The 14,402-nt window shown below is 40.3% G+C and overlaps 1 protein-coding gene across 1 annotated transcript in view; it reads right to left on the bottom strand.

Moving 5' to 3' along the window:
* The window catches only part of LOC127671619 (carboxylesterase 1D), a 32,950-nt gene that overhangs the window by 4,587 nt on the left and 13,961 nt on the right, over positions 1-14,402 (bottom strand). Inside the window, exons 7-11 of the mRNA XM_052166443.1 lie at positions 13,080-13,184; positions 9,383-9,421; positions 5,001-5,141; positions 3,617-3,697; positions 2,466-2,613 (exon numbers count right to left, since the gene is read on the bottom strand). Coding sequence (XP_052022403.1) covers positions 2,466-2,613; positions 3,617-3,697; positions 5,001-5,141; positions 9,383-9,421; positions 13,080-13,184 — 514 coding nt within the window. The remainder of the gene's footprint in view (positions 1-2,465; positions 2,614-3,616; positions 3,698-5,000; positions 5,142-9,382; positions 9,422-13,079; positions 13,185-14,402) is intronic.

The raw sequence follows: 14,402 nt of genomic DNA, 5'->3' as shown, positions 1-14,402 counted from the left end.
TACAAGTTATCTCTCCCCACTGTTGGGCATTTCATCTAAGGTCCCTCCTTTTGAGTCCTGAGTCTCTTTCACCTCCCAGGTCTCTGGTACATTCTAGAGGTCCCAAAACCTCAGTTAAGTTTAATGATACATTTTTTAAATCCCCATAAACAGACCTGAAGCATGGAGAGATGAGAGACAGATCCCTCAAGACCTTTGGGGCTCCAAGAGAAGATCAGATATGTAAATAATGAGCACATATAGAGATTTCCATGCACAAGTCACAGAAAATATTTTCAATAAAAACAGAAGAAAATACCCCAAATTCTAAAGAAAGAGATGTTTGTCATCATACAAGAGTCCCAGCAAAGAGACGATAAGGATCCACCAAACAGGAGCAAGTAAAAGAACTCTCCATGTCATATTATAATCAGAAAGATGGATGTCTGGTTCTGAAAGACCACAGCTGCAAACTCAACAAGCTATCTGTTATAGCTAAGAGGAACCAAGAACTTTCTTTTACAGAAGTAGGCTAATAGAATAATGAGCACTAAGATACCTCTTCAAAGGGCACATTAAGGAGTACTTCAGACTGAAGAGAAGGATGAACACATTGAAGAGACCACTGGAACAAAATAATAGTAGTGCAGTCAACAATCAGGAAGCAAAATACCACCACAGAAAGAGCAATGAGAGGCATCCACATACACCTTTGAAAATAACATCAATGCTCTTTATTATCCAAACAAAAAGACATCACTAGCAGATGGTGTAAGAAGACAGGATCTATCTTTTTTGCTGCTTTCAGGAAAGCACATCAAGATAGACAACACCTCAGAGTAAAAGGGTAGAGAGAAAAATGTTTTAAGCAGCAGAAACCAGGTGTCTTAGTCAGGGTTTCTATTCCTGCACAAACATCATGACAGAGAAGCAAGTTGGGGAGGAAAGGGTTTATTCAGCTTACGCTTCCACACTGCTGTTCATCACCAAAGGAAGTCAGGACTGGAACTCAAGCTTGTCAGGAAGCAGGAGCTGATGCAGAGGCCATGGAAGCCAGTTTCTTACTGGCTTGCTTCCCCTGGCTTGCTCAGCCTGCTCTCTTATAGAACCCAAGAGCACCAACCCAGGGATGGCACCACCCACAAGGGGCCCTCCCCCCTTTGATCACTAATTGAGAAAATGTCCCACAGTTGGATCTCATGGAGGAACTTCCCGAACTGAAGCTCCTTTCTCTGCGATAACTCCAGCTTGTGTCAAGTTGACACACAAAAACAGCCAGTACACCAGGAAAACAAAAGGTCTAACTATTCTGATTTTAGACAAAATAGACTTCAAACCAAAAAGAGTCAGAAGAGACAAAGAAAATCACTTCATACTGATCCGGGGGACAATCTATGAAGAGGACATTTCAATTCTAAACATTGTGCCAAAAAAGTATAGCCAATTCCTAAAACAAATTCTGAAACATATAAGCTATATATTAACCTTAGCACAGTAGGTAACTTTAATACCCCATTCTCACCCATGGACAAGTCATCAGGATGAAAGAAAATGAAACAGAGATGCATAAGAGTCAAATAAAATCAGAATTAGACCAATTAGACACCTAGAGGCAACTCACCCAAACACTTCGGAAAAAAACACTCTCACAGAATTTTTCTAAAGTAGCTTATGGTTTAGGATATAAGCCAAGTATTCACATACATAAGAAAACTGAAAGGCTCCTTGTATTTCTTCTGACAATGGCATAAAGCCAGGAATCAACAGCAAGTAAAACTATAAAAAATGCTCAAAGTTCTAGAGATTAAGCAACATACTATTCAATGACAATGAAGAAGTCAAGGAGGAGTTAAAAATAATTCCTAGAACTGAATAGAATGAGACCACAACATTCCAAAGCCTACTTGATAAAGTGAAGACAGTCCTAAGAGAAAAGATCTTTAGCTCTAAGAACCTACAGTAAAAATCAGAGAGGGACTGTCAAGGCAGCTCAGCAGGCAATGATGCTTGAAGCACAGACAAGATGATCTGAGCTCAACCTATAGAACCCAGGCAAGGGTGGAAGGAGAGAAGCAACTCCTTGTCCTCTGACCTATAGAAACATAACATGGCACATATGGGATATGGCCTTGCCTTGTAGGAAAAGAAGCCTGAGGTGCTCCTTCTCCTTGTTCTCTAGAGCTCTCCAAGTGCACCTAGAATGACACATAAGCTGGGTAGCTCTCCAGATTGAGGTTGTATTTTCTATACATCACCTTACCTCCCAATGGTGTTTTCTGGGAATATCTGCTAAATTAAACCTCAAGTGGACCCTTTCCTCTTAGATCTTTACTAGCTGAAAAGGCAAACAACATCACTGGCCACATAGAATCAACTTTTAATGCCTGATCTCAATAGCTTTCATATGTGCCTATGTCAAAGGCAGGCAGATCAGAGACTTAGAAGTTGAACTTGCATTCATCTCCCGTCTGATACCTGAAACTCACCTCTGTGGCTTCGAGACACCATCACTGATGGGACACCAAATATCACGTCTGCCATCAAGTCCTGGAACAGGTCTTTCCTTTTGGCAGGGTCATCTGTACCTCCCAAATACTTCTCAGCAACCACTGGAATCATATTCTCAGAGATTTTCTGAAATGAATCGGAAAGTGACTAACTTGGTGAAGGATGGGGCTTCTGCAGCTAGTTAAGAAGGATTAATCAATCCTAAACTGATGGATGGGACTTCTGCAGCCAATTAAGAAGAATTAATTAATCCTAAACTACTCCAGTGGTTACTAAATCCTTCAAGTGTTGCTCATGGAAATCTAAAATAAACTCTTTAGTTCTTTAGGTTCACTTTCTCTTAATGTTGATGTTAATTAATTGCTATTTGGATTCAGGTATCTATGATGTGTACTATTGTTGTGTCACTCACTGGCTTTGGTGGAAGAGACCCACAGGCCTGAAGAGCTCATACATTAAAAAACTGTTCTTCGGTAGACATTCTTTTCATCTGTCCTTACAGAAGAATGTGGCTTGCTTCTGTTTTTGGTGTTTTGTTTTAATCTCACCACTGGTCCTCTTGAGAAATGTAATTCATTGCTATTTTCCTACTTCTTTGGGGGAAAACCCACAATTTATAGCCACATAATAAAGTTCAGAATTAAGCCTTCTTGAAAAGCGAAATGAAGAAAGACATGGGTCATATGATTTGCTAGTTAGTAAATTTTCTTTAAATCTACAACGCTTAGAATATCAACCTATAGATCACAGCCCCCAATACATTATAAAAACACCAAAATGAATACTTTGTTAGTAACTTCCTCTCTATCTATCTTATTCGAATCCAAATGACTCCATAAGTAAGACTTATGCCTCCAGTGCCTGCATCTTATTTGTGACAGTCCCCATGGTCTTAGTTTGGCTAACTTTAAAAATAAGTCTTTTCCTCTAGAACATATCCTGAACTCAACTGAATTCTGACAGGGGACTCACAAATATGGGTTCAACACACCTGGATGGTAAAGTGGGCAAATAAAAAGAGTAGGAGCTTAAGCATAGGTTTTTCCACCATCAAACTGTTCTGTGATTAGAGAAAGCCACCAACCTTCTTTCCTTCTCAACCAATTCCCACGATTCCCTAGAGACTTACAAGTGTTGGGTAAGACTTCCATAAGAGAGAACTGGCTGTTTTCTGGTCCAGTTTGCCTTCAGAGAATGGATAGCCCATAAGCTGTTAAACAAATGATTGAGAGTTGTGAATCATGGAGAAGTAAAAAGACCAAAGACTAAACAAGCAAACCAAAGTGTAATGAGGTAGAATTGGGCCTTGGCAGGCATGGGAGTTTAAGTTTTTGAAAAAAAAACCATCAACAGAACTAATGGACATTTATAAATGAACACAAGTAACACAGAAAGGACACTTAAGTAAAGGTATTAATCACGTCAGAAGCTGCAATGTTCGTCAATGCAGTGGGGGAACATTCAGGCCAGGGTCATATAGAAACTAAGAGCTCAGGGACAGAGGAGTCAGGCTAACCCCCACCATTCCCAGACTCAGGTGATGAGAGAAAACAAAGCCAAGCATTATGTCTGTGTGTCTATGTTTCTATGATGCCCCCTGAGGTCCTTCTGTGTTGGGGGAACCTTTCTATTAAGGTAGCAGTTCCATATTTCCTCATAACCTGATGGTTTTCTGAGGTCGGTGTGAAATGCAGCACTCACCTTCTCAGTATGGTTTCCCTGCCTCTGCCTGTCTTGTCTGGAGAGTGTCCCTGAACACAGGTGGCTGGCCTTGTTTGAAGAGTGACCTTGTACAGAGCTTTCTGCAAGGTTGCAGAACTCAGCGCACATGTCCCATTCTGGCTACCAGCCTGCATGATAATTAGGTGCTGTATTATACCCAATCAGCCCTTTCAGCTCGCTTGATGTCATGACCAATTAGCCCTTTCTATTTGTGCCCCTAAAAAAGCCCTCATATACCCTACTTCTGAAACAATAAATTAGACCCATTTCACTGCAATGCTCTCTGGAGGTCATTCTATCAATACTCATGGCCATTTGAATCCTGCTCTTCACCTCTGCCTCCTTTCTTTCCTCAGGCTGGTAGCCAACAGCCTCCAGGAACAAAGGGGAGCACACTTCTGCAGAACTCTGGGAATGTGCTGACCCTGTCCACATTTGCATTCAGAGTTCTGCTCTGCTTTCAGCATGCTTTCTAGCATGGAAGCCACACTCCAGGCTGATCCCAGGGCCCTAAAATGCCTGCTTGAGAGAGCTCAGCATTGCCAAAAGAAAGCTTGGTGGTGGGCAGCCAGGGCCCTGAGCCACTTGAGTAGTTACTTTAGAAAGTTTCCAAGTATTAATCCCTTCTCTAGCCCAGATATAAATTAGCACTCCAAAGGGCTTCATCAAGGACTCTCAAAACAAATTTACATGGAAAGTTTTAAGCCTGTTTGAATTGTAGTCATCTGGTGCATAACCCTTGATCAGAGCAGATAGGATGATGGTTGAGTAAGATGTCTGTACATTCTCACCGTCGGGATGATCCAGCCAAACTCTTGCTTGTTGATGCCCACTATGTAGGGAACAGTGTTGAAACTCTTCTCAGCCAGAATCTCCTCTGGTGTCTTTGGCAGCACCACTCCATCAATCACAGCAGGGAGGAAGGGATAGCTCTAGGGAAGACAGAAATTTAACCTCTATCTAATATTTTGCCATCTGTCACAACTGTGCCTTCTCTGGAAGTCTGAGAGCTTGGTCAGCACAAAGAGTCTGATGGCTATGGCTAGAGAAACTCATGGTCTTAAGATGGATGAAATCTAGGAGTCTCTAAGAGGCCAGTGTGGCCAGGATGATGCTGGTAGGGAAGTCAGGAGGCCAGTTTTCATCCAAAGAAAAATACATGCCATAGGAAAGTGTGTCTCAAATTTAGACTATATGTTTAATTAGAAATATTCATGGAATATGTTAATTTGGGTTAATATGTTAGTTTGGGTCAATTGGGTTATTGTAGGTAAGTCTGTAAACTTGCTGAAAGCACTGAATTAGCAAATTCTGAGCCACATCTCCAAGGGGAATGAAGAGATAGTTCTAGGGAATCTCTGGCCACACAATTTCTAACATTCTTCTTTATGAGTTAGTTTCTATTTAATGTCACTTTATATAGCATATATATCTTATAAATTATTAGTTAAGTATCAAATTATTTTTAAACAAAGGACTGTTTATGAAAGGATGTTTCTGATCACAGTCTAAGTGAGTATAAATTTCTTCGGTTTCTGTTTCACAATCCTGCTTTTTACTTTTTTTCTTTTTCTTTCTCTCTCCTTTCCATTCTTTATCACCCACGTGATCACTCTTCAGAATGATGCCCTCCCTCCGCCTCCTGACAGCATTGCAAATCTCTTTGTTCTCTTTTGAATGTACTGTGATATTGTTTCATCAACACTTAATTCAAGACCAAAAGCATCCCTGTGAAGGAAGCTCACACCTTACATGTGTTTCCTCTGTAATGTGCCTCACATTCGCCCATGTTGGAGGCATGGCAGCTTTTCATCACTATGCTTGAGAACATCTTAAACAGAGAAATTACTTGGATCAGTAGCTAGTTGTCAAGATACAGCATTGCACAGAGCATGAAGAGGTTATTTCTGAATATGAGAAAGAAATCTCATATTCACACCCCCCCCCACACACACACAGTATTTTCTCTTTGATTTCTGATGGGAGCCTGGGTATAACATGACTTGAGCTTCTTGCTACACAGTGCATATGATCCAAAAGACTCTGACTGTGCCACAAGTATTGAATTGGGGTTGCATGAACATTTTAGCAAGTGACTTCACAAATATAGAATCGGTGATTAATGAAGGCAGACTGAGAGTGTTTATCTCTATGAAAACCTGAGTGCTTTGCGATGCAATGTTAGGTTTTAGAGGTGGTGAGATCTCTTCTCAAGGTGTCTAAACTGAGACTTCTTCATTCACTGTTCGTAGAATAGACAAAACAAAAAACAATCCAAGCATCAAGCTATAATCATACAAGTTGACAAAATAGACAAAATGTCCTGAGTAAAATTGCTGCTGCCTTAGAGAAGTTAGGCAGTGCAGGGCATCTCCTTGGAGAGCTGTTAATCTGAAGAAAAATATACTGGGGTCACAAGGACCTTGTTGTTTTCCATCTGAGCAGGATCTGGGCAAGAACACTCTATATAGATAAGGGAAATGGCAGGGATTTCCACACAGGGGAAAGGGCACAAGTTAAAGGAGCAGAGTCGGTGCGCTAAGCTCACTCGGGACAGTCAAAAATGCCAGGGTATGGAGGCCTGCCCTGCACAGAATTATAGAGAGAGTCAGGGGGCAGAACACCCTCTTTCTCCAACATATGGCCCATCTCTGGTATTCAGAGATGTGTTCAAGTGCTAGTTCAAGTGCTAGAAAGATATCTTTCTTTACTTAATCTGTAATCCAGAAAGCAAATGTCCCTATCTCTCTTGGGCCTTCAAAGTCAAGACTTTGTCATCAGAAGGAAAATGACATGTTCTAATGTGTGTTTACATAGACAGGTCTGTTAACCTTGTGAGGAATGGGCATGAATGAAGAACACAGAGGTAGGAAAGAGCAAGACTGCAGAAGCCAGACAGCGAAGGACCACGAGGAACAGCGAGTGCACGGCTGACTGATATTAGCAACCACAAGGCATGCAATAATTGCTAATCCTACTTATGAATAATCAAAACTACTCTGTGAGGTCAAGTGCTTGACTTGGAGGCCAGTGGTGTCCATCTTCCTCACTATATCACTGATGGTTGGCAAGTCAACTGAGAAATTCCTTTAAAAATATCCGGACTTCAATCATATCGCACCACTCAGCTGCAGTGTAAAGTCTTCCTACCTGGTCTTCCTGCCCCTGGCTAATACAGTGAATTTCTACACTGCTGTCCAAACGAACTCCATAGCTAGATATGATGCCCTATGATTCCAGGAAATTTAAAAGCAGAGACAGGAGGATCCTAACTTCAATGACAGCCTAGACTTTATTTTTTTTTATATTTTTTTTATTTTCTATATTCTTTGTTTACATTCCAAATGATTTCCCCTTTCCCGGATCCCCCCTCCCCATATGTCCCATAAACCTTCTTCTCTCCATCCCTTCTCCAATCACCTCCCTCCTTTTTCTCTGTCCTTATATTCCCTTCCCATGCTAGATCAATCCTTTCCAGGATCAGGACCCTCTCCATACTTCTTCATGGAGTCATTTGTTATGCAATTTGTGCCTTTGGTATTCAGGGCTTCTGGGATAATTAATATCCACTTATCAGAGATTGCATTCCATGTGTATTGTTTTGTGATTGGGTTACCTCACTAGGACTATGTCTCAAATCAAAACAAATAAAACCAAGATAACATAAATATCCAAGATCATTTTTTTAAGCTTGCTGAAAAACCTATATCTTGCTGAACCAAAATATAAGCCTTTTTAAAAAAAATATAATTTTTTCCCTTTTTATTAATTAATTATTTTTATACACTCCATATTTTATTCACTACCCCACCAACCTCTGTCCACCCTCTGACTGTTCCACATCCCACACCTCCTCCCTTCCCCCCTATCTCCATGTGGATGTCCCCACCCCCACCCCACCTGACCTCTAAACTCTCTGGGGTCTCCAGTCTCTTGAGGGTTAGGAGCATCATCTCTGAATGAACACAGACCCAGCAGTCCTCTGCTGTATGTGTGTTGGGGACCTTATATCAGCTGGTGTATGCTGCCTGTTTGGTGGTCCAGTGTTTGAGAGCTCTGGGGGTCCACATTAATTGAGACTGCTGATCTTCCTACAGGGTTGCCCTCAGCTTCTATTGAATTCCCTAATTCAACAACAGGGGTCAGCTGCTTCTGTCCATTGCTTGGGTGCAAATATCTGCATCTGACTCTTTCAGCAGCTTGTTGGGTCTTCCAGAGTGCTGTGCTACCACACTTTCCCCACCTCCTGAACCAGAAGTCCAAGTTTTCCTCACCATCTCCCCTCTCAGCAAACTGGCTTCCTGCAGCAGGTTTTTGCAGCTGTTCCCTCCTCTGCCTGTAATATTATCTCCAAATTTCCCAACATCTGGCTTTCTTCCTAGTCAAGCCATCTCGCATTTTCCGGGTATATCAAACTACTGGCCAACTCTGCCCCCATCTCCCAATTTATCTTCTGTACATCTGACTGCCATCAGATACACCACATATTTTACTTGATCTGCTCTTGTGCTCTCTCAACTCCAGGAATGGAAGCTCCCAAAAGACAAAGAGTACCATCTGTGTCATGGCTGTACCCCAGCTGCTAAATCATCTCTTGCCAAATGGCGAAACATTAATGGTTGGGTAACTCTCATTTCTTTCTTGCAAGGTTCACAGGGAGAACGCTAGATGAGATCATAGAACTGTACAGCTAAGGTCACTAGGTGGAAACCACTGCTGAGAGGTCAGGAACAGGAGATGTTGCACACTGCCTGATTTCCTGGGTAGAAGGAGAAGACTGGCTTCTCTGGCCTCCACATTCACCATACTTGTGTCCTATCAGAACTCTGCCCCTTAGTGAAGGCTCTTCAGATCCGCCCTCAGGCATTTGACAGTAGAAGGTTCCAATAAAGCATCCCACACAGGCCATTATGGATGTTGAGGATGTAAATGAGAAGTGAGAGGTGAGCCCAGAAGACACCGAGCTGCTAACCAGGAGCCCTGTACTATGAGTCAGGCTAGCTACACCTCTGGACTTTTGGTCTGTGTTCCCATTGCAGGCAACTTCCCCTCTCAAAGGCACACAAGAAATGATAATTATACTACAGTGGAGATTTTGCATTCATAGTTAATGGGAGCTATAGACTGTTAAGACTCAACATTTGTAATTCAGGTTGGGGCAGAAGGCCCTTACCTCTTTTGGGTTTCCAAGTAAGTCCAGTTTAAAAAGGTTCTGTGAAGATAAAGACAGATAATCTGTTAAAAAAAAAACCTTCCATATATAAAAGGTAATCGTTTCAACTGTGTCTCTTAGGTACCAGGGTACCCTTCCCCCAGCTCTTCCCTGCTTATGTCATCTGGCAATGAGCCCAGGGTAGAACAGGGTGAAGGAGGGGTATCAGAAGCAAGAGGCAAAGGCCATAGGACCCAGAGTCAGGATTGATAAGCCCGGAGAAGATGTCTGCTGCCTGTGTCTATGTTCTTCTACATTCTGTCTCCCTCTGCTTTCCTTCTAGTAATAATACCCCAATTTTCCTCAAGGGAACAGTGGAATAATATGAAAGTGATGGGAGGGACTGGGTAATCTCAAGGGGAGATAGGGTTGGATGTGGGATGGACCAGAAGAACTGGATACTTCCCTCTCCAGTTCTCAATTCAAGAGTTTGGGTATTTATGTGTGACTTAGGGTGATCATGACCCTGAATGCAGAGAATAGCTCAAGAATGGATATATGTATGATGGTATCTATCCAAAAGAGTCCTGCAAATCCATTGCTGACATCTAGGGTAGAGATGGCTTATAAGCAAATTGCAGAGAAGATTAGAGTGCTATTTTCTTTTACTTCCATAAGAGACATGATTATTTACATAGAAGACAACAAAGAATGGGCTGACACATAGAGACAGGCAGATTCTCAGTGACATATTTATAACATCTGGATCCAGCCATGTCTTGAATTCTCTACTCAGAATATCTCAGTTACCTGCTATAACCCATTCTTTTCCTTCTGTTCTAAAATCATTGAAATGAGTGTTTTCATTTTTGCATCAAAAAATCCTGGTGGCCACAGGCTCTGTAGCACTCCTTTCAGCCCACCCTTTTCTTAGCTGTGTTTGCTAAGGATTCTGTAGTTATAATGCTGAGGCAGATAAGTATAGCTTAACAACCCGTAATTCTGCTTGACTTGAGCTATGGATAGACTTTCCTTTTAACTAAGCACTTGGAAACCCAGGACTCTTACCTTCGTGTACTTTATGCATACACTCTTCATCTAATATTGTACCTAAGATTGATTGACAACCTAGGACTTCCACCTGCACTGAGCTGCAGGAACATATCAATCAAAACAAGGGGATATTGCTACCCTTAACAACCATAAAGTCTTCCCTTCAACAGTTTCTTTTTAAATGATGTGGTGGTTTGAATGCCCATGGGAAGTGGCACTATTAGGAGGTATGGAGTGATTAGTGGAAGTATGGCCTTGTTAGAGGAAATGTGTCACGGTGGAGGTAGGGCTTTAAGGTCTTATATATATGTTCAAGTCTGGCCAGTGTTACACAGTCCCCATCTACTGTCTGTGGATCAAGATGCTGTAAGTCTGCTTGCATGATACCATGCTTCCCACCATGATGATAATGGACTGAATTTCTGAAACTGTAAGCCAGCCCCAATTTAAAGAAATTAATAACATTTGTTTTGTTTATGGTGTCTCTTCACATCAATGAAACCCAGAGGTATTTCAGAATATATCTAGGTTTCGAATGTAGGAATTGATTGGGTCTGAGCTAGGTTTTGTTGCATATGCAATAAGATGAACTGTGCCCATTGAGGGAACAATTAGGAGAAACCTTCTGTGTGCTATCCTATGTTCAAGTATAGTTGGGCATGCATATAATAAAAATCAAATGTATCATGGGATGGAACCAGCACTATTAGAAAAGGCTTACATAATCCAAGTCTGTCAATTAAAATAGGGATGCATCCAATATATGTCACCTAGCAACTGAACTACTTTTGGTCCTCATGAAAGAAAGCCGGAAACATTTCTTGGAAGCCTCAGGTACTCTCACTCATGTGGTCCATTGCCACTCTTGACAACATATTTCATTCTGATGTGTGCTATCATTTCACCTTTGAATAAAGTTTCCGTTCTTGCTACTATGAAATCTGGGAGGGCTTGCATTTCAATTTACTGACTAAAAGGCCAACGGCTTGAACTCCCCCATAGGTATACCAACCGTTAATAATTACACTATACTTTAACTATTAGGTATCACCTAGATGGTGAGGTAACTGCTATGATCCTCTTCACTGTGGGTCATGCCTCTAACAGCGAGGGCTACATTCTCTGTGTATGTGTGTAAGCATGTGCACATACATATTGGGGCAATGGATCAGCAAGTGGAAGTACTTCCTAGGGATCTCAGATATACTCAAGGTGTCCTGGGATCTTAGGTCCCTTGAGTTTCCCTAAGTCACCAAGTATTTCCAAATAATCTAGTTCTCTTGAATCACATAGAGAAGCTTGAAATATTTGCTTTCTTCTACTGTTAGAATATAGATGTCTAAATTCTGTAAATATATTGGGCTCCTTTTATGAACATAATGATAAAAGCACCAAGGCCATATTGATTCTCTCCATGGACAAACAGGGAGAATCCTGTCTGGGGTGAGGAGTAGCCATTGTCCAGATAGATAGGCCAAGAGCTTGGTTGATTCTTGAACTTATTTATATCAATGCCCAACCCACACACACACCTTGCATGCTCTCTCTCTCTCTCTCTCTCTCTCTCTCTCTCTCTCTATATATATATATATATATATATATATATATATATATATATATATATATATACATGTGTATGTGTGTGTTTGTCTTGCTATGTTTCCTTGTGATGGAAGATTCCCATGACTGTCCATCAATTCTCAAATGTGCCTTGTCTAAGAACTATCCCTGATAACTGTATTGAATGTGCTCTCTTTCTCTACTGTCACTCCTAACTCAGTAAATAGGGTCTCTCTATGAGTAGTTCTTTGTAAGACAGAAAAACGTTAAATTTTTGTCTGCATTACTTCCACATACTTTTGTATAGATGATGGATTGACAGCTGAATGGGTAGATGGGTAAATTTGGCTAATACATGTAAGACCGGTAAGGAGTGAGAAAGAAATATAGATATGAATTGGTTGGATGGTTCAAGGACTGTGGACACATTGAAAAATAGGTGAATAGCTGGGCAGTGGTGGCACACGCCTTAAATCCCAGCACTTGGGAGGCAGAGGCAGGCAGATTTCTGAGTTTGAGGCCAGCCTGGTCTACAAAGTGAGTTCCAGGACAGTCAGGGCTATACAGAGAAACCCTGTCTCAGGAAGCAAAATAGGTGAAGAGAAAGGAATATACTACTAACATCTGATGAAAGATACATATATATATAATATTATATATATATTATTATATAATATATATTATATAATAATATATATATAATATTATATGTAATATATAATATATAAAGATATATATAATGAAATAAGCAGAAGGATGAGATAATATTATAGTATATGAATGAGTGGTTAGATAGATAGCTATATTAATCTTAATACTCCATTTAGGTAGTGTAAGAAAATATAAAAAAATTGGGCTAGAAAGTCATGTTATAAATTAGTTTCTATATCAAATAATATTGTGTTGCTTTTCTGAAAAGCATGCTGAATGCCCTCAACCTCCAAATCCAGAATGGGGTTTATTTTCAGGTCATTCAGATCCATCTTATAAAGGGATATCATACAATTTCTCATTATGTCATTGGAATACTTTTATCTGAACAGATAAAGATTGGACTCCATTACATAGATTGACTATTGCTAGAATGTAGAATGGATATACTTACCAATTTTAGTGAGGTCTCCAGGAGTTCATCCTCTGTCTTCTGGCGCAGACAGTGAACCATAACAGCTGATGTGGTAGTTTTACAGCCAGAAAGAGTAGCAATCAGCTGCCAGAGATTGCAGGCAACAATTGCAGAGGTTAAAAACAATGACTACAGCCTCCATTGATGTACATAATGGATTCTATCCACTATTCAATTATTTTTTCTCTCTCTATCTCCATCCCTCCCTCTTTGTGTCTATCATCTATATGTCTGTCTGCTTGTTTGTCTATCTGTCTATCTGTCTACTATCATCTCTCATCTATCTACCTATCATCTGTTTATTATCTGTCTGTCTGTCTATTTATCTATCTTCTCTCATCTATCTACCTATCATTTGTTTATTATCTGTCTGTCTATCTGTCTATTTATCTATCTTCTCTCATCTATCTACCTATCATCTGTATATTATCTGTCTGTCTGTCTATCTGTCTCTGTCTATGGTCTCTCACCTATCATCTGTTTATCTATCTGTCTGTCTCTCCATCTGTCTGTTTATCTATCTATCTCTCATCTCTCACTCATCTACCTATCATCTACTTATTATCTATGTTTGTCTGTCTGTCTATCATCTCTCATCTACCTACCACCTGTTTATTATCTATCTAGTTACCTATCTATTATCTATCTATCTATCTATCTATCTATCTATCTATCTATCTATCTATTTATCTATCTATCTACCTACTTAACTACCTATCGTCTGTTTATTATCTATTTATCTATCTATCTATGTATCTGTCTGTCTGTCTGTCTGTCTGTCTACCTATCATCTATCTTTTGATAAGACCATGCAGTTTTGGATGGTTTTGAATGTTTTCCTATAGATCAGGCTTGTCTAAAACTTATAGCAACTTTCCTGCCTATGTATCTCAAAGTGCTGGTATTATAGGCAAATGTCATATCCTTGGGTCACACAAGGTATGGTTAATTTGGTTAAATTGTAAAGACAAGAGAAGTTTGACAAATGTACTCTAGACCAGTAAGTCTGAGTGATTATCATATAGAATTTTGTCTCTGCTACTAATCAGGAGAGGGAAATGAGCAGAACACATAACCAGTATCTCCATTACTATTAATTATTCCCATTAATACTCTTATCTCTAATAGCGCAAACTGTACATACTGTTCTTGAATCTCAGTGCTTCTAAGGAGACCCTTGGTTATGGAGGTTTGTCTGGTGTTAAATATCATTTCCTTCACTTCCTAAATAGTTGGCTATATGTAAGCCATAGACAAATCTCTTTTAACCTCAGCTTCTCCACATATAGATGAGGGTGATGA

This window comes from Apodemus sylvaticus, chromosome 21, assembly GCF_947179515.1.
Source record: "Apodemus sylvaticus chromosome 21, mApoSyl1.1, whole genome shotgun sequence".
NCBI classification, from domain to species: Eukaryota; Metazoa; Chordata; class Mammalia; order Rodentia; family Muridae; genus Apodemus; species Apodemus sylvaticus.
Note: the sequence above shows the minus strand (reverse complement) of the source record. Positions and strands in the feature narration are given on the sequence as shown.